General features: G+C 44.2%; 1 protein-coding gene across 19 annotated transcripts in view; it reads right to left on the bottom strand.

Moving 5' to 3' along the window:
• Caln1 (calneuron 1) overlaps positions 1–27,388 on the bottom strand; it is a 534,324-nt gene that overhangs the window by 354,334 nt on the left and 152,602 nt on the right. For 12 of the 19 annotated variants that reach the window (XM_087196194.1, XM_021254340.2, XM_013070469.3 and 9 more), the window contains one exon: positions 26,690–26,814. In XM_087196194.1, coding sequence (XP_087052320.1) covers positions 26,690–26,814 — 125 coding nt within the window. Of the gene's footprint in view, positions 1–26,689; positions 26,818–27,388 lie in introns of all 19 variants that reach the window. The other 7 variants (XM_087196183.1, XM_087196182.1, XM_087196189.1 and 4 more) reach the window with 1 other exon arrangement.

Raw genomic sequence — 27,388 nt, 5'->3', positions numbered from 1 at the left:
GTCTTTATGAACAAGATGACTCTTTACCTCACAGTAGTATTTATCCTTCTGTGTCTGGTTTATTTCACTCAGCATTGTATCTTCAAAGTTCACCCATGCCCTAGCATGTGTCAGCATCTCCTCTATTCTCAAAGCTGAATAACATTCCATTCTGTGTAGATTCTACATCCCTTCTACCCTTTGGCTATGGTAGACAATGCTAATATGAACACATTTTTTTGAGCCCTTGCTTTCAAATCTTTTGAGTCAGTTCATAGGAGAAAATTGCTTGGATTACATGGTAATTCTGGGATTTAAATTCCTAAAATGTATTTTTAACTTTTGAGAGCAAGAGAGGCCAACTCATATATTTTTATACACTGCTGAGAAAATAAAACTCACTCTAGTAGTAGATTTGGAGCTGTCAGATTTCATTTACACATAAACAAGCCAAAGAAAGTAAATGATCATTGGCTAAATATGCTTGAAATTTTAAAAAAATTAACTGGCTTTCAATGATTGCCAGAAAATGATACAAAGATTGGCAAAGGCATGAGAGAGAGGGAGAAAGACACAAGCGGTGATCAAAACATATAGTAAATGTTTAAATGTTTAAAATATAGAATAGTAAAAGACACACGACCATTAATCACCCTCAGAATACTCTGCCTCACTTGGACACACTTAGCCCATCATTCTTGCCACTTTCTGAAGCAGCTCTGCAGTCCTCTTTCTTGAATGTCTTTACAAGATGTGATAAAAAATATGGTTCTTGAACGCCACTGCCAAGTGGTATCTGATGGAAAAGCAGGCTGGAAAAACATTACGTAGAGTATTCATCCATCTTATTCACAGGATTACCATGAAAGGTTAGCGTTTTGAGTGGCTTCAGGACATGGAGGCGGCCATGACAGTGCAACTAAAGACATTCACAGAAGAGGACTTCCAGAACCGCTTCAGAAAGTGGCAAGAGCCACGGGATAAGTGTTTTTGAAGCTAGGCAGAGTAAGGCGGGAGTGGAGGTAATGACAACATGTCTTTTGCTGCAATCAATCTTATTAATTTAATCAGTGTATTTTTCGAACACACCTGGTATGTAGATATTATAGTGGACCACAGGAAATAACTCCTTCTACATGAATTTTACCTAATAAATTCTACCTAAGATTCAGAGGCCATTTCCATCTAAGCAGTTGGAATGGAAATATTTCTGGAATATATTACATACTTATATTCCTCTTTTGTAATCTTTATTTGTTAGACACAGGTCACCATGAGTTGCCACTACCTTATATCCGTGTACAATGCTCTTGTCGGGAACTACTGAAGAGCTATGCCTTGACTCCTCTGGTCTTACTGAATTTAACAAAGCCATTCTGAAAATTAAATCTCCTTGTTCAAAAGCAAGGACACAGACAGTGCAAGTGATGAGATGAGTCTGTGTGCACCTTCCAAAGAGATTGTGAAGTTATTCTTTAAAAGAAATCTCTGATTTTAGTCACAGAAATCTTAACTCGTTCATAATTGGATTCCCAATTCCTGGATGTAACAGATATTCATCAATCTTCACTGGATTCTAAAAAATGAAAAAGAAAAGAAAAGCTTTACAATGTATTATCATGATAGAAGTGAGGAATGAGGCAAGCTGAAGGAGTCAAAATGAATTTCATCCAGCTAGGGGCTGGGTAGAAGCTCCTGAGGAGGTGTATTAATTAAACAGGGAATTGGGTGGGATCTCATCAGGTAAGAATGAGAGGAAAAGGTTTTCCAGAGAGGAAAAACAAAAATTTCTAAGTAGCTCAGAGATAGAAAAATGGAAACCAACTGTTTATGGTTTAGCTCTAAAATGTCCCCCCAAAGACTCCTGTGTGTGTGTGGAAGATGACTGGACCTTGGCAGGGGCGCTGTACTCCTAGGTGGATTCGCCCACTGATGAGTCCAGAGCCGAATGCGCCAGGAGGAGGTGGAGCCACGTTGGAAGTGGCCACTGGGGGGTGGACCTGGACCGGGGGCTGTATCCTTGTCTCCGTTTCCATCCTTTTCTCTCTGCTTCCTGGCTCCCCTGGGTTGACTGCCCTCTCTTCTGTGCCCCTCTGCCATCCTGCTTCTGCCTTAGGGACAGCTGACCGTGGACTAAAACTCTGGGCCAAAACAAACCTCTCCTCTTTTAAATTGTGGGTGCTGGGTATTTTGTGCAGCAACGTGAGAGTGACTGAGACACACTATGATGAATTGATAGAGAGGGTGATCATCACCTTTCTTAGAACCATATCTACCAGTAACAATATAAGCAAGCACTTCGCTTTGAAGTGAAAGAAAACTCAAATCTCAAGTAACAGAACCAAATACTAAGACATCACTGCCCTAGGAATCTCTGCAATGTCATGGTATGGACTGAGGGGAAGGGTGCTTCACCTGCCTCCTGTGTCTCACATTATTCAGCGTCCTCATCGCCTTTCTCCATCCTGAACACCATCTGCAATGTGGACTCTCAGAGGAAAATGCACAAGTGAGGCAAGAGATAGAACCATCCCATGCAGAGGTGCCATGAGGGCTCATTGTTACCCCCACTCCCAGCCCAATCCAAGTACAGTAAATATAGTCACCAGCTTTGCCACAAATTCCCGGGTGCCAGCTCTGTGGCAGGCCTCACTGCTAACCCTATGTGGTGCACTGTGACAAGGCCCATTAGAAAGTTGAGGAAAGCAAGGGCAGAGAGAGATTGAAATATCCTAACAGACAGCACACAGCTAGAGGCAACAACGAGATTCTTACCCCAGTGCATGTGACTCCAAACCTGTGATCTTTGCTATCATGGTGCCTCAGCAAAATTCCAATGACCAATTCTCCACTCAGCAGGTAGCGTGCATGAGTGCTCTGCCAGATACCATTCCTAGATATTTTTCTCTTTTACCAGCAGCAAACTACAAAGAAATTTAGTTTCCCATGGAGTCTCATAAAGTCCTTGTCACAGTGCTTATATTATTATAATATAACATTTTTAATTGGAAAATGTTAATCTGCCACATTTTTTAATTGAATAAAAGGCCACAATGAAATAAAACTCACCTACAATGGACCTAAACTTTCTTTACCTCTTTTCTCCCTTTGAGTTCCCTCTCCAGTCCCACAGTAATACCCAGGTACTTTCCTATTATGGTGATGTTTTCCCAGGTCTACTTTCTGTGTGAGACTTGAGATGAATGGAGTGATTCTTTATGTCATGGAACTTTTAGACCACAGAGACCCATTATGGTTTGGATCTTAATTGTTCCCCCAGAGGCTCATTCGTTAAAGGCTTTGTCCTACAGTGATGTTAATAGAAGGCTGTAGAAATTTATGAGGTGGAGGGGCTGATGGGAGGAAGTTAGGTCATTGGGGGTGTGCCCACAAAGGTTATTGTGACGCTAACCTTTCCCTCTTTTCTCTCTCACTCTTGCTTTTGCAAAATGTTTCCCAGGTGGTACAAGAGGAGCAGTTCCATTTGCCACACACTTCACCATGATGTTCGCCACACTGCGGGTCAAAAGGCAACATGGCCAAGCAGCCATGGACTGAAATCATGAGGCTCAAGAAATCTTTCCTCCTTTTAAGTTGTTTATCTCAGGTATTTTGTCACAGGAATTAAAAACTTGACTGATACAAGGCCCTACTTCAAAAATGCTTCTCCCCTCTCTGAGATAGAACTCGAGTCTTCTTTCAATGGCACAGGATAAATGCCCTCATTTCAAAATTAGGAACTAGCCTGCTGACATCATTGAGAGGGGTGAAATGGTGCTGACTGACTCCAGGTTAGAACACTTGGGCTCTGTGATGTAGATGACAAACTGTGGTATGATGATGTCCCTTGGGAGGGCGGTTCCCCTGAGGAGTTGGCCTCATGGACTGCCAAGGTCACTTTTCAAACTAATATTCAGTGAATCTATAATTATGCAATCAAAATACATGCAAGGTGTAAATTACTGCTCTCAGATCCTCTTTAGAAAGAACATTTTGATAGGAAGCAAAGACAGAAGTAGAACACTATTAAATGCTTCAAGTGAGCAGCAGAAAAGATGACAATAGGGACACCACTCTGCCACCTCACGGTTCTGTGTAGGAGTCTCTCCAACGTTAGGCCAATGGTACTTTTTCCTACCTAACCAAAGTTCTGCATAATCAGAGACAGCCTGGTTGTGTGGTGGTCCCTGCTTCCCCCTCATCAACCCACAAGGCCAGGGCTGAGCCTATATGGTGTTTTCTGAACTTATGAACCAGATTCATGAGTCCTGGAACTGGCAGAGGTTTCAACAGATCATTGTCTTATGAAAGATTAATTGTGATAATCATGACCCCTCTACAGATGTGGCAACTTTGTCCCCTAGTGGACATCTGTATTTGCCTCCTATGACTGCTGTGACAAATAAGCACCAATAGAGTGGCTTCAAACAGCCAACACAAATGTATTCTCTTTTACTTCTGAGAGTAGAAGTCCTAAAGTCAAGATGTCAGGAGGGCCAATCTGTTTCTTTGTCTTTTCTAGCTTCTGGGGGTTGCCCATATTTCTCAGCTTACGGACCCTTTGCCCATCCCCAAAGCCAACACCATACCATCTTCCAATCCCCCACCTTGGTGCATGCTTGCACAGATTTCTGACTCTGACCTTCCTGTCTCCCTCTTACAAGGATGCTTACAATTACATATTCCCATGCAGAAAGTCCAGGATAATCTCCCCATCTCAATATCCTTAGGTGTAATCACACCTGCAATGTAACTTCTGCTATAGAGAGTAACATATTGACCAATTCCAGGAATTAGAACACAGACATCTTTAGGGGGACATCTTTGGGGATACACTATGCAGCCTACCACAACATCCAGTAAATTTCAATCAGAATTTGTTTTCAAAAATAAAACCTCAATCACACTGTGAGAATCAGGATAGTCTATAGTAGATTATATGTTGCTTCTTTAAAGACTGTTTTAAGTGTTACTGTGTTCCAAGAAATAAGAGAAAGGTAACCAAAAGTTTTTAATCAGAAAGATAAAAAGGAAAGCTAGACAAAATAAAGAAAAATCACATAAGCAGTGGCAGATTACAGATTTCTTCATTAAAGAAGTATTGGGAAACCATGCGGATTATGCTAAAAAGCAACTAGAAATCAAATAGTTCCAACTGATCTGATTAGACATGGAATCCAGATTCATCATTCTGCCCTGAGAGAGGACAAGTGTGGGCCTCCCCTGCCTGGCTGAGAGTCATTGCTGCTGAAAAGCCACAGGGCTCACCAGCCTTGTGACTCCAGCCATGAGCAACACAGCTGCCACTTTCCTGTACTGGACACTAGCTCAAGCACAGCTTATAAAATCATCATCACAACACTGCCAAGAGGCCAGACAATCCCTCCTCACACTTAGCAAAAACTCTGCTCTAAACGGATTCAACTGCCCTCTTTATCCACTGGCTATTGCCCTGCAAATAGAAAAAAACAAGCCTATCATCCAAATGAGACGATTTAGAGAGGCTGAACCATGAGAGGTTAAAACAGGTCTTGGAAGTCAGACAGCCTAGGTCTGCTACCTGGATTTCCCCACCAGCTCTGCACCCTTGAGGCAGTGATTTAACCTCTCTGTCCCACAATGTCCGCATCTGAAAATGAGGACAATGACAGCAAAGATCAGGTGGGGCAGTCCTGAGGACTGAATGAGAATGATGACAAGCACACAGTGTTTAATCCCTAGACATGTCATAGATGATCCCTGGGCTTGACTTCTTTTTAGCACTGACTGTTAGACAGACTTTCTCTGCTCACCTCAAGTTGCCTCTGCTTAACCCACTAAAGACAGGGACATGATCAACCTTCCTAGACCTTGGGCTGCATCACTTCTAAGCACAGGAACCTTCAAAGATCTCCTAACTGCTTGCCACTAAACTCCCACCTCTTAGCCTAGTCCCCTAGATCGCCTGGACCTAACCAAACTTTCAACCCTGCTTTCTGATGTACTCACTGGTCACCTTCCACTCCTTTCACCTAACTTCCACAACCCAGGATATTTTCCAGGCTGCCCTTTCTACCACAGATCCCGATCTTCCCCATCCTTCAGGGCCCAGCTCAAGTACCTCACTCTGCTGGGGGCTTTTATTGACCAACCTATACCAGCCCTACCCCACAGCATTCTCTCTTCTTCTTCTAATCTTCTATACTTTATTTTATATTTATTTTGCAGTATCTAATGGATTATATTTATATAGACTAATTACGACAATGGAAGTGTTCTGTATGTTGACAGTATCAACATCTATACCCTGGTTGTGACACTGTACTACAGGTTTGTACGATGTTACCATTGAGGGGACCTGGGAAAGGGGGAACTGAACTGAGGGAGTATGGAGAGAAGAGGAAGTGGAGGGGAATGGGGCGTAAAATGAATTAAGATGTGCAATGTACATGTACCAACTCCCCACAATGAATGGAACCATAGTGCAAACACACACTACTAAAAAAATTTTTTTTAATTTTTAAAAAAATCAAAACATAAATGTTTGTTGAATGAAAGAAGAAATGAATGAATGACATTATGCCTTGGAGAGTTAAAAAAAACTCAGTGAGGCTGGGGATTTAGCTCAGTGGTTTCGCCGCCTGCTGTGCAAGCGCAAGGACCCGAGTTCGATCCTTGGTACCAAAAAAAAAAAAAAAAAAAAAAAACAACTCAGTGAACCAGCACTCTGGGAGACTTAAGACAGGAGGGTTGCTAGCTTGAGTCCAGCCTGCACAACCCACCAAGACCCTGTCTCAAAATAAAAAAATAAGGGCTTTGGATGTAGCTCAGTTCAAAGGTCCTGGGTTCAGTCCTCAGTACTGACAAAACAACAACTCAACGAAGTAAAAATTACTTCTCATTGCTACAAGTGGGGAAACTGAGGTTCTTAGAAGGTCAATGAGCTGTACAAGGTAAGAGCACCAGGGCCCCCTATTCTGAAACCAACTTTCCATGCCCCTTGCTCTACCTGAATGAGTAGCTTGGATGGGCCTTGGCGGGCAGGATCCGTATCTGATCAGTCACCTTGACCTTCAACATCTGCTGCAGGATGCAGTGAACATGCGTGAATGAATGCAGCTTTGTCATCGTCCTTTCATTACCGTTCGATAAACAGATTCATTAATTTCCCACTGGTGACCTCTATGCTCCCGGTACCTTAGTTCTCACAACTTTCTTCTCTCCTTTTTTTTTTTGTTTTGGTACCAGGGATTGAACTTGGGTCCTTGCGCTTGCGCAGCAGACAGTGAAACCACTGAGCTAAATCCCCAGCCCTCTCACAACTTTCTTCTGTGATGCAAGATGTGGCTGAGACAACAACTCCCATTTTATGGAGAGCCAGTGAGGCCCAGTTTCTGCTCCCCTGTGAGACTCTGACCCCCTTGCAGCGCGGCCTTGCAGCAGGCACAGCACATGCAGATGCCTCCTCACCTTCTCAGGAGCTACCCTCTGGCCCCTCTGCATCTTGATGTGATGTTTCCCTTACTGGGCTCCCTTAGTTTGGCAAAGGACAATTTCACAGCTGCCTTCTCTGCAACAACTGTGAGGGAGGGTTTGAGGGCTTAAAGTTTGCTCAAGACCAGATCACATTTGGGAAGGATGCAGACAGAAGCTGGTGAGCAAGCGCGCATGTGAGATCCTCCCGGCCTGGTCATTTATTAAGGCCCTGTAGGTGTAACCTGATCTAGGAGCCCCTGCTTGGGACCTGTCATCCGCCGGCCCCACACATCAGCCTCCCGAGTGACTGGTGGGCATCTCAAGAACACACACCTGAGTCCCTGTCTCTATGAAGACAAATGTGTTTCCCCGTGAGTGGGCAATGCTTTAGAACTCGAGGACATATTATAATCAAAAGCCATCATCGGAGGCTCAGAGAGAAACACTTTCCTTCCACAGGTTTTTCTGCTGAAAAGTCTGTTTATGAGCTCAGAGCAATGATCAGTGGCACCAGTCAACCTGTGGCAATTAACACTTGCCCGGGTGTCTTATCTCTGTTCAATAAATGTTCTTTAAAGAGAGCTATACAGAAGAGATGGGTAAATTTGAAGATTTCACCACTTGTGGGGAACATGATTAGTGTCATATTAAATGGCAGGTTTTATCACCTCTCTATTTCAAAGAAGACATTCTACCTTGAAGAATTCTTGCCTTGATCATTGGCAACCTAACCCTGGCCATGCGTAGCAGATGGGGAAAGATGATGTAAACTCTTTCATCACAGATGCTATGCTCATTCCAGAATCTTGGAACTAGCATGTCCACAAGATTAAAAGCAAGTATTTAGCACAAAATAATAAATGTGAATCCTGCCCCCTAATATCTTTGCATGCCTGATCCAACAAAATCAAATCATTAAACTGTCGCAGAATTGTTAAGTTCACACATCCACATCAAGGACATAAGGGTAGCTGCGATCTGGAGTTCCAGAGGGACCATGGAGAGGGTTCAGAGGACAAAAAAGCCCAGAAAGTGGGCTGTCAGCAACCTTGGGCAACACAGACACAGACACAGACACACACACACACACACACACACACACACACACACACACACCAGAAAAACACATCGAATTCCAGATTTACAGATTCAGTTTTGCTCTTTCACCTTGAAAATAGCCTTCATACTTTCCGGTTTTGGTGAGTTGACTCCTTTTAATTGGACAGGATGAAAGGAGCCCCATAATGTATCTCCTTAGACTCTTATTCCTCCCCCTTAGCTGGTCAAGATTTAATACTAACGCTTCACTGTCACAAAGCACTTTGTCATGGGTCAGACATCCAGCACATGCTTAAACCACAAGGTGGGTACCAATATTACCCCATTTCATAGAAGGCAACCCTGAGATGTGTGGATGTTTAAACCTTTCCCCAGGACACCTAGATGCTAGATAACAGATCCGGATTTAAACCAACTACAGTCAGACTTCAGAATCCCTGGAATTCACCATTTGCCAGGCAATACGTCAAGCTCTTATATCTGGCTTTATGGCTGCATGGGGCTGTCCTAATTATAGCCAGATGATCTTTGACTTATCACAGTCTCTTTGTAGGTCAATTTACCCGTAGTATATTTCTGTGATATCATAAAAATTAATGGATTCATCTGGTCAGGAGCCAGAGTGAAGTTCTTTTAAAATTTGAGGCAGCAAGGCACACGCTGTCATCTCAGCATTCTAGCAGGCTGAGGCAAGAGAATTGTAAATGTGAGCCCAGAGTGGCCAACTTAGTGAGAGCCTGTCTCCCAAAAGGGTGGAAGTAGCTCAGTGCAAAGACTCTGGGTACAATCCCTAGTACCAAAAAATGAAAAGAATCCAAGGCATCCAGTGGGTTCAGGCAGGTTTCTCACTCAAACAGTTTGAAAGAGAAGGACACTGTCAATCCATAAACCAAATTAATTGAGCACATATCGGTGACCTATTTTTTTCAAAGTATCCTTCCCTCTCTGGCTTTTGCGATCATTTAGGATCACTGGGGAAGTGAACGTGGTGTAAAAGCCCAGTCAATGGATATAAAGAAGCTTAGTGGGGAAGTGGTGATTCCCGGTCACCAGTGGCCACCTTGTGCACCTTCGATCTTTGACTCTCTTTCCTTTACCCATCATTTCAATATAATGAGGATTCTGAAATTTATATCTCTAGGTTAAATACTTTGAGGCCCAGAATTCAATCAAGGGACCACTAACCATTTCTGATCACTTGACCATCAGTTTTCATCTCCATTCCACCCTGTGTTGGACTCCGGTATCCCTGGACTCAGACTGTGACTATATCTTACCTTGTTACCAAGTTTCCTGGTTGAGTAGCTATGTACCTCACTCCTTCTTCTCCTTACTGCTCCTACATCCAGACCTCATCAAGGCTTGGTAGAGAGAGTACATCATGCTGCCTAATTAAGGGCAGGGCCTTGGAGACAGATGAGACTGAGTATGAAGCCCAGTTCTGCCAATTATTAGTTTTGTGACCTTAAGCAGGTGACTTCATGACTTTGACACCAATTTCTCGACCGTATAATGAGGGCAACAGTGTCCCACAGATACTGTAAAAAGCAGGTTGAATAACACAATCACACCCAAGGGTCTGTAAGTCCAACCCAACCCTTAAGCGCACATCCCTCCAATGTTCTGCCCCTTTCCAAGATGAGCACCTCACCATCTCCCCTCCACATGTGCCAGTGGCTCCTGGTTGATGCCTCAGCCTGAAAGCCCACTCACCTCAGCTCTATCTCTGCACTACACTCAAAGCAATCCTTTAAAATCCAAACAGGACTTGCGGGTGTGGTGACACACACCTGTAAGCCCAGCACTCTGGGGTGCTGAGGCAGGAGGATGGCAAGGTGCAGCCCTGCCTGGGAAACTTAGCAACTTAGCAAGACCTCATCTCAAAAACAAATGTTTAAAGGAGCTGGGGGTGTACCTCCATACAAAGGCCCTGGGTTCAATCCCCAGTATGTCAAAGAAAAAAAAAAAAAGATGCAAACAGGACCTCACTGGCAAGCATCAATCCATTCTGTCCAGTCTCACTACTACTGTAAAGGCAGAAAGCCACAAACTTTTGTGGACTAATAAAGACAAGTCCAATCTATAAGACGCAGATCACCAACTCATGCTAAACTTTATGTTGACTCCCTTTAAGAATATGACAAAAATTATAGAACTTCCCCCCCCCCCGCCAAAAAAAGGACTACTTGTGAACACAAAATATTCACAAATTCCCCAAGGTACACAAACCCCAGGTTAGAATATTTGCATGGAACATCTCTCAGCCCGCCAGCTGAGTTGCCCAGCCTCAATAATTGATGATTCAAAATGTGAAAGAATAAATCTTCCATTTTGCATGTTCATGGTCCCCCAAATCCACCAGGAGAATTCAGCATCCAGCTCCAGGCACTTTTCACAGAAATCAATGGCACCTCTGAAGTGATCTTAAAAGGAGTAACATAAAACCACAATCAGTTGTGGCCCTGAATTTCTCAATGTTTTTTCAGCTCCAAAAGAGTTGGCTAAGGAACTGCACATGGCTGTCTAGGGTTAGAAAATACTTTCTTAAAAAAAAAAAAAAAGGAAAGAAAATACTTTCTTCAGTGCTCCACTTAAAAGGTTTTTTGCCCTTGTTCCACTTTCCCCATCCCCCCACCCCGACCTGAGCAGCAGATGGCAGAGAGACCAAGCTCTCTGAAGTCTCCTACAAATTGCACAGGTGCAACAGACCAAGGATTTTATAGCAGATCCTCCCCACAATGCTCCAAGGCTCAGAAATGTCAAATTGCCACTCAGATGGTTGAGGTATGCATAGCATCCCGAGGCTCATTTCGCTAGGTACCAGCAGTCCAATGGCAGCCAAGCATACACCAGCTGGAACTGCCCAAGAACCACCCCTCCACCTGGGCATGAATGGTGGCCCACTCACTAGGCCAGTTCTACCTTCAGGCCTGGGACAATTCCCTTTACAGGTTTAGAGAGAAAAAGAAAAAAACACCACAGTTTTCTTACTATCACCATAAACCATTAATGCCAAAATTGATGTTTAGGGTTTGGAAGAATCATTAAAACAAAAATGGCCTTGAATTTTATCCAGGTGAGGGTAGGGGGACCCCAAGGAGAGGGTGAACAAGCTGGGAAAGGAAACACAACGGAAAGCAGGGATGCAAGAGTACACCACCGGCAACACAGATAGCCAGGCTCCTCGGTTTCCAGAAACCTTCACTCTTCCAACCCAAGCTCCTGCTTTGGAGAGGAAGGATTGGAAATCTGCATTCCTTCCACCACCACCAATCCTTCAGTAGTGAACTCAAGGAGGTGCCAATGTCCCTGTACAAAGGGAAGTGAGTTCTGGTCATTCAGCTTCAATTCCAGCCTCCCTTCTTCCCATCACCACTTCTCCAACTCATGCAATAAGATAAGTCAGTTTATTTTAAAAGGAGATCCATGGGTGTGTGTTATGGTTTGGTTCTGAAATGACCCCGTAGGCCCAAGTGTTGAAGGCTGGCTCCCCAAGGCAGCAATGTTCAGCGGTGGGAATTTTGGGGAAGTGATTCAATCATGAGGGCTCTGACCTTATCAGTGGGTTAAATCCACTGATGATTTCAAAATCTGATGGCATTATCAGGAGACAGTGGAAACTTTAGGAGGTGAGGACTAGTGGGAGGAATGGTTCACTGGGGGCAGGCCCTGGAAGGGTATCTGGTGCCCAGCCCCTTCTTCTCTCTTTCTGCTTCCTGCTCAACATGCGGTGCGCTGCTGTACTCCACCATATGCTCCCATTGTGATGATCTGCCTCAACATAGGCCCAGAAGCAATGGAACCGAGTGACCATGGACTGAACTCTGAAACCATGAGCCAAAATAAACCTTTCCTCCTTTAAATTGTTTTGTTCAGGCCTTTTGTCATAGCAATGGAAGGCTAACACAGCATACTCACATCCAATTTACTGTGAGGATCTGGAAGATCTGATTTTCAGCCATCCAAAGATGTTTCCCACATGAAACTTTCGCAGGATCTTGCATCTATCACTCAGCACAACCACAGGCCTGATGTCTTGGGTGCTAGTAGTACCACTGGGTCGCTTTCCCTCCCCTTTCTTTTGGCAATTAGACTCTTACCTTGAAACTAATAAGGCAAAGTCTTTGAAATAAAGTTCTAAGGTTGGGGCAAGAGGAACAGGAAAGTCTCCTCAGAAGCTTAGAGCTAAGACACTGACAATAATGATGGAGTGTCCAGACCCTTCCATGTATTGATCAGCCTCTCTTAGAGGCAGGAACATCCTGAAGCAGACCTGCTCTGACAGAACAGGAGCATAGGATGTGGGCCCAGTAGTCTGCTTTGTCCTCTACAGAACAACTACTTGCCCCATTGTGGGGGTAAGATATCCTCCAGGTGTGTTCAGGAATAATGGTAATATTAATAATAATCATAACAATAACAGTAACTGCTACCATCATTACTATTTACTGGGTCCTTAGTACATGCCAAATCAACAGTAATAACTAACTCACCTTGCCAATCTATGCAGTATATCGTATCATGCCCATGGTACAGGTGAGAAAATCAGAATTGATGAAGCACTGAAGTAGGTCATCTGACTCCAAATGCCACGCATCATCAACCCTGCTTGCCTGCCATATATATCATCCCAATCCTACTCATCACAGAACGACTCACTGGGAACAAGTGACTCACTTTTCGTCCCACTTCTGCTGTTATCAGAAGGCCTGGTGTCCAACTATTCAACAAGTATCTTTAAGCTGACACTATATGTCGACACTTTCACTCTGTTCACAGGGCCCTGCCCTCAAGGATGGGACAAATTCACCCAGAGTTAATGTCCTCTTGGAGACTTCTAGGGACTATGCTATCTCACGTTCCCTGATGGCTCTACCCTTGTTGAATTGGTTACTTTCACATTTCAATAGCTGCATTCAAAAGGGTGTGTGCACGTGCAAGCGCGCATGCGTGCGTGTGTGTGTGTGTGTGTGTGAGAGAGAGAGAGAGAGGGAGGGAGAGAGAGAGAGAAAGAGAGAGAGAGACAGACAGAGAGAGAGAGAGACAGGCAGAGGCAGAGATAGAGACAGAGAACAAACTTTTGATGATTCAAAATTATAAATCCATCTCTAAGTCCTAATCTACAACACCTCCTCCTCAAAAATACCCAGGATATTCTTAAGGAAGTATTATATATAAGACATTGATTTAAAAATTGAAAATAGGTTCAGAGGTTGGAAAACTGGTCTGAAGTCACATGGGCGCTGCATTTGTACATTTAAGTTTAGCTGTGAGTGACCAGAAAACAAAACAAAACAGGAATCGATTTCTCTCCTTTTCACTGACCATCAGCAGACACCCAAGCTCCTCCCAGCTCACCACTCTGTCATTCAAGGGTGAGATGCCTGATCCCCTGGCATCCAATGACAACATCCCCATTCCATCAATAAAGAGGCCGAAGGGATAAGGAAAGGCAAGGTGCACAAAAGCTGTCTAATGTCACTCGTACATATATCACCTTGGCCCGAACTTACTAACATCCAGCTCTTAAGGAGACCAGGAAACACAGTCTTTACTGCACACATCATTTTGTCTAGCTAAAAGTTCTATCATGGAGGAACAAAAGGCATGAGGAAACCATTAACCACCTCTGTTACAACCACTAAGTGGTAAAACTGCGATAGGAAACCAGATCTGAGGAAATCTAGGGTCCCTACTCCCTTTAAGATCATCCAGGCTTTAATCTGAACTTTGATAATTGGTGTTCTCCTCCTCACTACATAAAGAAATGCTATGTATGATTTTAGAATCTTCTGTAATATTCCATGGCTTATCGTTAGCCTTTAACTCCATAGCTAGAAGCCATCTCCAAGGTAATTTGTAGTCTTCACTGGTTTAAAAATATGCCCACTAATTCTTTGATACTCCTGCCTTCAAAAAATGAGACCTAATTCTACTTACCTTGAGTGTGGGCTGTACTTAATGACTCACTTTTATGAATAGATGTGGAAGAAGTGACAATGCATGACATCTGAGACAACGATACAAGGTCCCTATATCGTCTTCTAGGGAAAGCCAAATCTCACATCATGAAGTGGAGATATCCTCATGGCAAGGGACTGAGTCCCACAGCCACCAGACATGTGAGTGAGCTTGGAAGCAGATTTCTAGCCCTACTCAAGCCCTCAGATGACCACAGACCCAGGACTGTTCTGGCTGCAACCTGTTGAGAGAAGCTGGGCCAGAATCAGCTATCAATGCCAACCCTGAGTTCCTGATTCACAGACACTGTGAGATAATGGGTGTTTGTTGTTTCAAACCACCAAGTTTTAGAATAATTTGTTACACAACAGTATATCAGTACAGGTCTCAAGAGTACACTCAGTGCTTTTCTTGTTTGAGAATGATAGGAAGTAGAAATGACCATCTTGCTAGAGAAAATTTGTGTCCTATCCCACTACTTGCTTTTTTTTTTTTGGTACTGGGGATTGAACTTGTGAGGCAGGCGGCAGAACCACTGAGCTTAAACCCCAGCTCCGCTTGCTTTTAAATGATTTGAATATTGTTTAGATGCTCTGGATGGCACCATGAAGAAAGAAGACCAGTCAGCCAGCCCTGCCAGAACACTCTGCTACTATCACATCCTTGGGTAGTCCCAGGAAATAGGTGAACCTGCTGCTGGCCAATTACCACAAGGAGAAATAGCTCAGTATCAATGAAGCCAACATCCAAATGATGGGCTCTGGCAAACTCTCTTCAGCATCCAGGTGGATAATGCTGAACAATTCCTACTCAATAGGTTAATTCATTTAGGTAGCTGGAGAAGCACTGTGGGGCTTAATTACCTTAGTCGATCTATTTAGGATGCATTTTTGTTGAAAGTGAATGGTTCCACAGGAGCCATATCTAAGTTATTTCATAGTGGAAATAAACAGTTGGCAGAAGAACAGTTGTTCTTCGAATATCTCAAGTCAAGGTCATGCTTTGTGACCCAGATTCTTGAATTCTCATACCAAGTGCTATAATTTGGATCTGGAATATTCCCCCAAAGTCCATGTGTTAAAGGTTTGGTCCTCAGCTTTGTGCTACTAGAGAGTGGTAGAAATTTCTGAGATGTGGGACCTAGTAAAAGGTTTTAGGTCACTGGGACATGCCCTTGAAAGGGACAGTGGGCTGCCAACTCTTTCTCTTTCTCCCCATTCACTTCCCAGCCACTGTGAGGTGAGCAGCTTGCTACACCACACCCTCCCTGCCATAACATGCTGCTCTGCCACCTACTCAAAGCAGTGTGGCCAATTAGTCATGGACTGAAGCCTCTGAAACCATGAGCCACAATAAACCTTTCCTCTTCTTAAGATGATTATCTCCAGTACTTTGTTATAGTAATGGAAAGCTGACTAACACACCAAGATATTACCTCTGCCTGCTATTTCAAGCACAGTTCTTAGAACCAGAGAAATGGGTTTTATAGGAGATATTTAGTCTCACTTGATGAGAAGGCTTTCTAAATCATAACATACCTTCATCTCTCTGCATCCGGAAAATCTAGTATAAACCCTGATTCCCTTGTTCAGAATCACCTCTATCAAGCCACTGTTAAAGTGAAAATATGTTTTTAAAAATCCTCAGATATTTGACAGTAAGATAAGATTGAATGTCATCAATGTATCTGAAATGATGATATAAAATACTCATCAATTTGGTATTTCATTATGGGCCAAAGGGTTCCTACTTAAAATACAGCTGAGAAAGCTGTTCTTCCACTAGGACCCTTTATGGTTGTCCCTGTAATTTATGTTGATCTTTCTGCCTCAACCAATTGGAAGCTTAAAGATAAATTTAATGCTAATTCACAGTAAACGCATTCATTTAAGAGGCTGTCATAGTTTTTCTTCCTCCTTATATGTGGATTTTTTTATTTTCCATTTCTACTCTGACAAACTTTGCAATTTATTTCCTTTTCTTTTTACCATTAGGACGTCTCAATCTCTTTTGGAAGCAGGCAGAATATCAATTACAACGAATGAAGTGATACTGGCAGGGATGATACTCTGATTTCCTTCCTGGCCACAGTGACCAAAGTGAATTCTGAGAACAAAGTCCAGAAAGTCTTAGGCGAATGTTCTTGAAGGAGTGGGCCCTTGGAAGCAGCAACCATTGGAAAAATCCCTCCTTCACTCTAAACAACGCTTCACAACTTTCCACAGACTTCTCTCTCAAGGCTCAAAGGCAGGTCAAGCCCCCAGGAGGAAGGTTCCCAGGCAGGTGGAAAACACAAGTCCAAAGCTAACTCCCAGCTCAGGAGCTGAGCTGTATCTCTGGCAACTCCCACTCTTGTTGAGATGATGCAGTTCATTGTAGGTTTTATTGCTTCCTCCAGAGAGGGGGCCTGAGAGCCTGTTGCCCTTCTCAGATAAGAGTTATAAGCATCTCTTCTTGTGACAGGCAGGTTTCTGCCTCGCTTGGAGAGCCTGGAGAGGGAAATCTCTCCAACAAAGGCAGGTAGGGTACATATCCCTCTGGGATCCTTAAATTAACCAACAAAAATAAAGAAGAAAAAAGAGTCCCTCAAAGATTTTTTTATCAAAACCCAGATGGATGGGGGAAGGGGGTGGGGAGGGCGCTAAAGCTTGCTATAGAGGATGCAGCCCCATTCTAGCACAAATCCATGACCATCCCCAGCCTCCTCTCACCTGCAGCGCATCTTTCCTCTCATTCAAGAGCGTGCTGGGCACATACAGACCTTTAAAAATATCTCTCCGCCCACTGAAAGTCTGATTAATCAGCCAACTTCTCACCCATGTGTCACCGCAGTGGCAGTGATATGTATGATAGTGACGTGATGGATGCCAGGAAGATGCAAACGGTCTTGGTGAGCAGGGAGGAGGACTCAGAAAATAAATGTTAAAAAGCATGGGCTCTGAAACCAGGTGACACTTCAACTCTCAGTTCCAAGCTATCAGTTATGTGACCTTGCACAAGGTCGTATAACTCCTCAATTTCTCACATTGGCAAAACGGTAGTTAATAATAGCACCTGCATGATAGGATTATTAAAGGATTAAATGAGTTGCTCCCTATAAAGTGCTTTGAACAGATCCTACTGCATACTCAGGGCTCCATCAATTTTAGCTACAATGATGATGATGACAATGACCATGATAATGTTGAAACTTAAAACGATAAATAGGTATTTCTCAAGTAGACAAAGAATATTTCCCACAGAAGCAGCTTGGATAACAGCAGGGAAGCAGGAGAAATCTTTAAGCAAGACAGAACCATTTAGAACCAGACAGGGTGGTGTACCCCTGTTAATCCCAGCCCTCTAGGATGCTGAGGCAAGAGGATTGCAAGTTCGAGGCCAGCCTGGGCAACTGAGCAACTTAGCAAGATCTTGTCTCAAAATTTAAAAAGGGTGGGGGCAGGGGATGTAGATCAGTGTGAAGGGTCTGGTTTCAATCCCCAGTACTGCCAAAAAGAAAGGAAGGGGGACAGGGAGGAACCATTTGGAAGGCAAACAAGGGAGAACACAGGCTACACAGGACCTCTGACGCTGTTACACAGGTTGGCTACTGCTATCACTGCTGTAGGCTATGGACAGCCATTTAATAATTACAAGCAGAAGTGAAATGTTAAAGGATGACAGGCTCTGATGACTGAAAAGGACTTTGAACTGGTTAAAGCACAGAACAAAGTAACATGAATGATAAGAGTGTGACAAAGTAACTGGTACAAGAACAACCCTTCCACTATGTACCTAAGACTAATCAAAACCCACAAGGCAACTCTATTTGGCAGCAGGTCGCTGTATCTCCACAGTCACCCTGGCTCTGCCTGAGGACAGTTTGCCAAGCACATTTCATAGTGTGGTACCTGCAGAAGTTAGACTGTAAAGGAGAGAAGCAGAGAGAAGATTATGTGGAGAAGAGGCATCAGAAGCTGTGTGACAACTCCTAACAGCTAAATCTTGGAAGTGACCTATATATCTATCAGCAGATGAAAAGACAAAGAAAATGTGGTGTTTATACACAGTGAAGTATTATTGTGCCGTACAGAAGGATAAACTTGAGTTATTTGTAGGAAAATGGTTGCATCTTGAGACCATAATGTTAAGTGATACAAATCAGATACACAAGCTTAAATATTGCATCGTTCCTCTTATATGAGAAACTCAAAGTATAAATAATTTTGTCTTAGTAACTTTTGTTGTTGCAGAGACAAAATATCTGACACCCAAAGTTAAAGGAGAAAAGGTTTATCACAGGTCATAGTTTGTAGAGGCTTCACTTCATAGTTGGCTGGCTCCAAGGCAGGCTGGTACAGCAGAGGGGAAATCGTTCATGGCAGGCAAAAGCAGCAAAGCAGCAAGCAGTGAAGTAGTGAAGCTGCAAGCAACAAGCAGCAACAACAGCACCCCTCTTTTTGTCCCTTATATCTTATCTAGGCTACCCAATCTTAGGGGCAAGTAACACTGACACGCAGGGTGAGGCAACCTCAATCTTAGCATCGAACCAGGAATCAATTCCAGGATCACATCATTAATCCCAGTATCATACATCCTAGATCCAGCCACCTCTGAAAAGCCCCACCTATGACCACATAAGGCTTTGGAGGGGGTACATCTAGACACAAGCCAAATTTAAAGAGTAAAATAAAAGATAGATAATAGGAAACAGGGAGGTAGATCTTTCACAGATAGAAAGGGAATCCAGAGATGGAGGGAAAGGGGAAGAAAGGAAGGGGAAGTAAAGAGAATTAAGATGTGATATGTACATGTGCCAACTCCCCATGATGAATGTATCTGTTATATATGGCAAACAGGTACTAATAATTTTTTTTAAAAAAAAGAAGCTGTGTGAAAGTTCCCCATGAACACTTGGTTGAAGGCTAGGATGCCCATGTGCAAATTGAGAATAAACAAGTCTTACCAGAGAGCAGAGGGTATGAGGTTGAGAACAGAAAACTGATGCGAGAACTCCAACAGCCCTTAGAGATAACTGAAAAATCCTCATGAACACTCCAGCCATTCCACTGAGACACTACAAAGATCACATATTAACAGTAATGAATGTACCCCTGGGATGTCTACAGATCTACTAACAAAGGATGATACTGAACTACACAAGTTTAAGGAGGCCAGACAATAATTTAATTTCCTACTAGAACCCAAATCAGCATTCTTCTGAGAAACACAACAGAAGACAAAGTCTCTATAATACAGCATTCCCAGTGTTCAGTGTATAGTCAGATACTAATAGACATGCAAAGAAACAAGAAAATTTGACCACAGTGTACAGAAACCAACCCTAAAATGGCCTAGCACCCAGGTGTTGGATTTAGTCCATAACGACTTTACAGAATATTCATAAATATACAAAAATGCAGTCAAAGAATTAAAAATGTCTTAGTAAGCTAATGGGGTATCTCAAGATACACGGGAACTGTAAACTAGAACGAAGTGAAAAGTTTAGAATGTGAAATTTTGGGGTGTGCATTATTTTGAAAGGAAGAGAGGAAATGCAATTATTACAAAATCTTTAAATTAAGTGAAGGATATATGAGTGTTCATTAGTTTTCATTATTTTTTAAGATCTCCGCAGATTTGGAAAAAAGAAATTAAAGTTTTATACATGTGTACGGTACACATACACACATATAGATACAGATGTAGAGATACAGACACAGATGTATATGTAGCCATAGATAGAGATATGAAAAGAAGAAAACACTTCTAAGAAGTGGAAGGAACTGATCAAGTACGTGTCCGAGTGCCATCCCTCCAAGCACAGATTGGAACTAACACATAGGTCAAATCATAGTGGAGACTCAAAGTCAACCAACCTCCGGGGAATACAGTTGTCTATGAGCTGGGAACCTGGCCTAGGTCCTGAGGTCAGAAAGGAAGAAGGTATTGGTCACATGGAAGAAGGGAGACAATTATCAGAGAAGAGAAGGGGAACAGAGACGGGGGGGTATAAAGATCTGTAATGGGGGGATGGATACAAGTAAAATCTATTGTACATATTGAAACCCCCCAAAAATGTGAAACTTGGGAGAGGGCTGGGCAACAGGGGTGATGGTGGAGATGAAAATGATCAAAGTATGTTGTATGCATTTCAAATCTGCCAAAATTTTTTTCGGAAAAAAATAAAGGAAGGAAGAGGGGGGCGGGAAAGGAGGGTTGGTTGTAAAATAAGTTGCAAGGCCAGGATCTGCAGGACTGCCGATTACATGCAACCAATAAGAGAAGAAGAGGAATCAAGGATGACTTCCAGATTACAGCTATGGCTGACTGGGTATAATGTGATAATCTCCTCGGAAAAATTCCAGAGCAGGGCAGTTTTAGAGGATAAAGAAAGTCTATTCAAGTTTAAATGCCTGGCGTTTAAGGGACTTGTGAAGCATCTGCACAGCACCATAGGTGCCACGTCTAAAAGGCAGGACGTGGGGAGGGCTGAAGGTTTATAACACAGAGACGCCCACGGGATGACAACATCAACCACATAAGGCACAGGCAGAGGATGAGAGTCTACAGTAAACATGAAAATGACAGAGGTAGCAAAAGGATAGGAGGAGATCCAGCTGATAACATGGATGCCAACGCAGTGACAATTCAAAAACAAGAGTGTGAGTAACAGTGCCAGATGCCACAGAGAGTCTGGAACAGATTCCGAGTAACAGTCATCTGGAATAAGCAAACAGGGGGTCATGGAGGGGACTGAGCTGCACCACAGTACTGAACCTGGAAGAGTCTCAATGAAGCTGGTCAGCAACCAAGATGGAGCCCTGGCTGGAAGGAAGGAGGCCTGATACATCTCCTCCCAACTTAAACTAAAATACCCCCCAAATGTGTGCATGAGGCATGAGTGTATGCTTGGAAATACTAATTTTGAGACATGCATACACATGAGCAGCTGGGGAGGAGTTCTGGTAACTATAACACCAACAAAACGAGAAACTCACTCTCCACCCCACCTTGGAACTCCATTGCGCACACAGAACAAAGACTGACTCACCACCATCATCTGCCCCACAGGAAACGGGGACCAGCAGATCAGCCAGTCACTCCTGGTCTCATAGCAACTGTGTGCCAGGGCAACTGATTCTCCAGCCCAAATCTGCTCCTCCGGCAGCTCAGTTGGGGAAAATAACTCTGAGATGATGAACTGTGGCCAAGGGTTTGTGTGTCCCACTGGGATTACTTATGCAGAGAGACGAGTTACTGCGATGACTGAGTGGTGGATACCAGTTTGGGTACAGGAAGGAGAGAAGGGGAGGGGAGGAATGATAAGTTAGATAACTCTGTGGCACAATCAAGAGTAAAGACCGGTAATATCCCAGCTCCATCCAGGGAGGGGCTAGATGAATGTCTTCTAGAAAGTGGAGGTGATATACAGCCATCAGCCTCTCTGTGCTCTAGAGTGGAAAAGAGGAAGATTATCTCAGGTCTGGAATAAAGTGAAGAAGGTTACACATTTTTTTTAATTAAAGCTAATTTTTTTTATTTGTAATACAGAACAGTGATATTCACTTTGGGGAATTGGTACATGCACATAACATATTTAGACTCTTTAATAACCCTTGTTTGGTGACTAATAATGGTCTTACGAAGAACTTTATACTGGTAGATCAAAAAGAATAGAAAGAGGCAACATAGACCATATAAGAACATCCCGGGAAAAATAAAGGTACTCTCATCGGGAAGACATGGAAAAAATGATTCTAAGAAAGGAGAAATCATTCTTAATAAGACCAAGGATGAGGAGAATTTTAAAACATGGCCTCAGTAAAGCAGGAAGAGAGAGCCATGCACAGAGCTACCAAGACCACAGCTGCAATACAAAGGAGGATGAGATTAGATCGGAATAGTTCCAAACCAGAAACAACCCAAATATCTGTCAAGATCAGAAGGAGGAAATAAATTGAGGTGTATTTATAAATGAGGGAACACTGTATTAATGAAAATGAAGGAATTTAGGCAAGAAGTGAATTTAAGATTAAGACAGCATTACAACATTATTCTGTAAATAACACTGAGAAAACCTCTGTTTAAAAAATTATAATCCTTATATCTATAAAGTCCCACATGACACTGCTAATACAATATGCGTATTTATAAACTGTCTGGATAAATTGTAAGCTCCTTGGAGACAGGCAATGAATGAACACTTACTCAACTTTCCTCCTGGAAAGCATTTGGGTATACATTTCTTGAATGAATGTGAATGAATGAATGAATGAATGGGGATATGGTTGGAATGTAGTTTGCTCACCAACTCCCCATGGTTCGGAGGCTTTGGTTCCCAATGTGATGAAATGAGACACGGTGGGATCTTGAAGAGGTGGGGCTACTGAGAAGTAGTTAAGGCCCCACCTTAACCAATCCTGGCTCCTCTCAGCTTGGCTCTGGCTTTCATCTCACCACTCCATCTCTCCCTCTCCCAAATGCTTCTCCACTGTGATGTCACCCACCATGAGATCCTCACTAGAACTCAGTGGATTTCAGCACCATGCCTTGAAACAACCAGCTCTGTGAGTTAAATAAAATCCTTTCTTTATAAAGAACCAAGCCTTGGGCCAGGGATCTAGCTCAGTGGTTTCACCGCCTGTTGTGCAAGCGCAAGGACCCGAGTTCAATCCCTGGTACCAAAAAGATAAATAAATAAAGAAAGAAAGAAAGAACCAAGCCTCAAGTATCTCATTATAGTAAGAAAAAGTGAACTGATATAAACAGGAATGAATGATTCGGAATGAAGAAGTGAATGAGTGTTGTGGAGTTTGGCTGCATCATTTCTAAGTAAAATCTGGCCCAACTTGATGTGGATTTGTATTATTTCCTCCTGAACTTTGTGTAAAGAAAAGAAATAGCAACTTCCCAGGAGTGAATTGTAGCTAGAGATGTGTGAGTGATTTCATACTGGCACTATTATGGTATATACCTAAAATATCCTCCAAAAGTCTCATGTATATGTGGAAGCTGACTGGATCATGGGGCACTCTACTCATGGTTCAGAGCTGAATGTGCTGTTAAGAGGCAAGGCCTACTTGAAGGTGGTCACTGTGGGCATGATCTGAAAGGGTGCATTCTTGTCCCTGCCTCTGGCTCTGGCTCTGCCTGTCTATCTCTCTCTCTTTCTTTCTCTCTCTCCCTCTCTCTCTCTCTCTCTCCCTCCCTCCCTCCTGAACCTTCCACCAGGCCCTTCCACCATGCTGTTCCTGGCTTGGAACCAGGTGACCATGGACTGAAAACACAAAACCATAAGCCTAATTAAACCACTCCTCCTTTAAGTTGTTGGTGTCTGGTATTTTGCCCCAGGGGCAGGAAAGCTAATGCAGGTTCTCCAGGGTAATCACTCATCAACTGAGTGTCTCTGGCCCATGCATTGAAAGAAGGTGACATTGGGGACATTGCATCAATGGTGATAAATGCTAAATAGAAGGGCCGGGGATTTAGCTCAGTGGTTCTGCCACCTGCTTCACAAGCACAAGGTCCCGAGTTCGGTCCTGGGTACCAAAAAAAAAAAGAACAGAAAATCTAGCTAAATAGATAGAGAAGCTGCCCCTGTGGCCATCACAGGCGGTAGGCTGCAGCTGCTCTAGTGTGGGGCGGTGGAGAGCAGAGGGGCTGGTACTCAGCAAACACCTGTGCTCAAGGTAACTAGACTGCAGAGGATGCTGCAGTACCCACCATGTCCAATGCACTGACAACCTGCGCACCACCACCGTCCTCTGAGGATGAATGAGTGGCCCAAGCAGTAAAACTTCAGCACCAGCTTGACCTGAGGCAGCCCAAGAGAAGAGCAAGCAGGCGATGCCTGGGAACTCACTTCCCCGAGATCTGATTCACAGCCGTGTGGACCAATTTGGGTCCGCCAGTGTCCAGCCCCTGCCTGCCTGCTCTGAACCCAGAGCACATCTGCACCATCCTTCCCGGCGCCCCAAGATGCTTGTAATAAAGCAAAAGGAATCTTAACTCGGCGTTCACCTTGGCAAAAAAATAAATAATCAGGAGAATGAATCTCTAGTCAGAAAATAACAGGCTGAGAGCCTGCATTACCTTCCTGAAGGACACACTTCACCCTCACCAGCCGGCCTCCAGCCACTGTGCGCTGGCCTGGCCATGGTCAGGGACCCCGAGCTGGGCACTGAGGGCTGTTGGAATTCCTACCGGCCTCTTTCTCTGCATTCAGCCCTGCCCGGTCTGCCTGTGCCCGGTTGAAACAGCAAGCCTGTGGGTTCTGCTGCTTGCCCAAGAATGGGGGGTGGGGGGGTATCTAAGCCAGGATCCTGCATGGAGCAGGGGAGGATCCAGCAAGTAATCCTCTTGAAAAGTGCAGCCAGGGGTGGCTTCCAACAACAGCCCCAGCAGAGGCCAGACTGGCAGCAGGGATCATCTCTTGATTATTCAGGGCAGAGTTGAGAGGAAGGAGGGGCACATGGAAAGCCATAGATTATTCCCTAACTTCTTCTGGTCAGTAGTCATAGCCTCTGCAAGGCTCACCCAAAACGCACAGGTGGCCCTCCCCAGTTGCCCAGGGCCACTCACATGGCCTGCAGAGCAGCCTCGCAGTTCCTCCTGATCATGAGGGACCAAGCCTGGGGGACCAGCTCAAATAAACATGAGCAAAATCCCACCCCACATCCATGTCCCGCTTCATCTCCATGCCCAGCAGAGACTCCCAAGGGTGGGGAAAGCCCAGGCTTTGCCTGACCTGCCAGATATACCTGCTATGTTCTGAATGTCTGTGTGTCTCCTGCCCAAATTCCTACATGGAGACGGAATCACCATTGTGATATTAGGATGTGGGGGATTGAGGAAGGTGGTTAGGAGGGCAGAGCCCCCATGAATGGGATTGGTGGAGCCCAAGGAAACTCCTTCACCTCCACCCAGGAGGATCCGGTGCCATCTGTGACCTAGGACCCAGGTTCTCAAGAGACGCCAACGGCCAGTACTTTGCCACCAGCTTCCCAAACTATGGACAATAAATACCAGTCTGTAAGCCAGCCAGTTCATTGTTAAAACAGCCCAAATGGACCAGGACGTCACCCAAGCGCAGCCCCACCTGTTCTGTGGTCACCAGCAGGGGCTCTTCTGCCTGCTTCCATGACCTGCGTCTGTCTGCCCACCTCTGGGCAGCTGCAGGCCAGGAGATCTGAGGGTTCCACCCTCCTCTCAGGCCACCAGGTCCCTGTCCAGCCTGGGCCTGCCCACAGCACTGCTGCTTCTGAAATCTCCTGGCCTCTCCTGGGACCCTGCTCTGAGCACTGAAACAAGCATGCAAACCAAATGGACAAGGGAAGGGAAAGCCATCCTCAGCTGTCCTCTTGGCAGTCTTCACCTCCTGCCCAATGCCCAGCAAGTCTGGCTTCCTCAAGCCCTTGTGAGAAGTCACACTTATCACTGAGCACACAGCAAACACAACAGTTTGGACCATGACACTTCAAAGCAAGTATGAGAGACATCCAGAGTAATTTTGACCTTTCTACATTACAACCAAATTTAAACTTCATGTTGTAAGACAGTATTACAATGAACACACCATTAAAAAACACTAGGGAAATTGATTCCGGTTTGGCCTCAGCACATGTATCTGTAAAGTCAACCTCATTTTCTTTCTCTTTTAAGTCAGAGGATTGGTTTACCCAGGATACAATGCGACACTATCCTTGGACGAATTTGATCATCGTGTTCTCAGATTTATTCTCTTCCCTAACGCCTGTCCTGAACACCCAGGGCTGTGCTGGGTTATGAAGGAACAGAGGTAATTAAAATAACTGCTGCCCATTTCCACCTAGACATCGCTTCCCAGCGATTCTGAACTGGCCAGTGTTCAAAGCAACATGGCCCCAAGTCAAGAGACCAACATTAGTGGCACTCAGCCCTCGCCTGCAGCTGGGCTCCACCGCAAATGATTACAGAAACCAGGCAATTCTATGAGTGACAAAGACTCTGGATAGCGGACAACACATTTTAAGACAGGTGAAGGATCACTCCCCAATCAGTATCCAAGGAAATCAAAACATTTGCCATTGACTCTGAAGCAACAAGGTCCATCCCATACAAAGATGTCATTTAGGGAAATTTTTGTCTCTAAACTCTTTGCCATTGCATATACCATGGTTAGAGTTGGTAGCAACTGTTGCTTTCCCTTGGGTCCCCAAGAGCCAAAAAGGCCTCCCTTGGGTGGCTAAGTTCCCGAGCAGAGTGGATTTCTTACCATCGAGCTCCTCCACAGAGATGTTAGCCAGCTGCTCACTGTCACTGCCAGCAGAGAGAGAGCGGTTGAGGTAATTCCCCTTGTACAACAGGCCGGCAGTCACGTGGTGGAACGGCATCTTTTCCCTGCTTACGAGAGAATGGGGGAGGGGGAGAGAAAGACATCATCATTCATTCCTTCCTCCTTCCCTGCCTTAAGGGACCATCCCGGTTTTCAGATGGCCCGTGTTCCTTTTTAAGTAACAGTAACATCGGTGAAGGGAAAGTCAGAATATTCCCTGGGTCTCACCGGCCTGAGCAGTTCCCAGGGGATCTTAGGTTCTACCTTCCCCTCATTTGACATTTTCCCCCATTTAATTGCAAATTTGAACTACAATGTCTTTGTCAACCACAGCACATCATGTCATTGTCAAACTGCCTCTTCGTACAAATGAGAATACCCTTTGTTGCTTTCCTTGGCCTGAATAATTCTCACATTTGATGCCTGTAAGGATGGACCGAGCACCCCAGAAAGGATGGATGGCCCAGGGACTGGGCATCTTGGCTGTGATCTCCCAGAGAGCCAAGCATCTCACTTTTCCCCAAAACTTCCCTTTGCACAGCACCTAAAGCGGGTAAGAAGAGCCCAAGCTCTTAGAAAATAAGGGCGGCTGTGGCTGGATTTCTAAGGCACAGCTGCCAAGCCTGATTGAGATGCAGA

The sequence above is a fragment of the Heterocephalus glaber genome, unplaced genomic scaffold (genome assembly GCF_053883595.1).
Source record: "Heterocephalus glaber isolate CG9 unplaced genomic scaffold, H.glaber_assembly_v1.0 deba00001610, whole genome shotgun sequence".
Lineage (NCBI taxonomy): Eukaryota > Metazoa > Chordata > Mammalia > Rodentia > Bathyergidae > Heterocephalus > Heterocephalus glaber.
The sequence above is the reverse complement of the archived record's forward strand: the minus strand, read 5'-3'. Positions and strand labels throughout refer to the sequence as shown.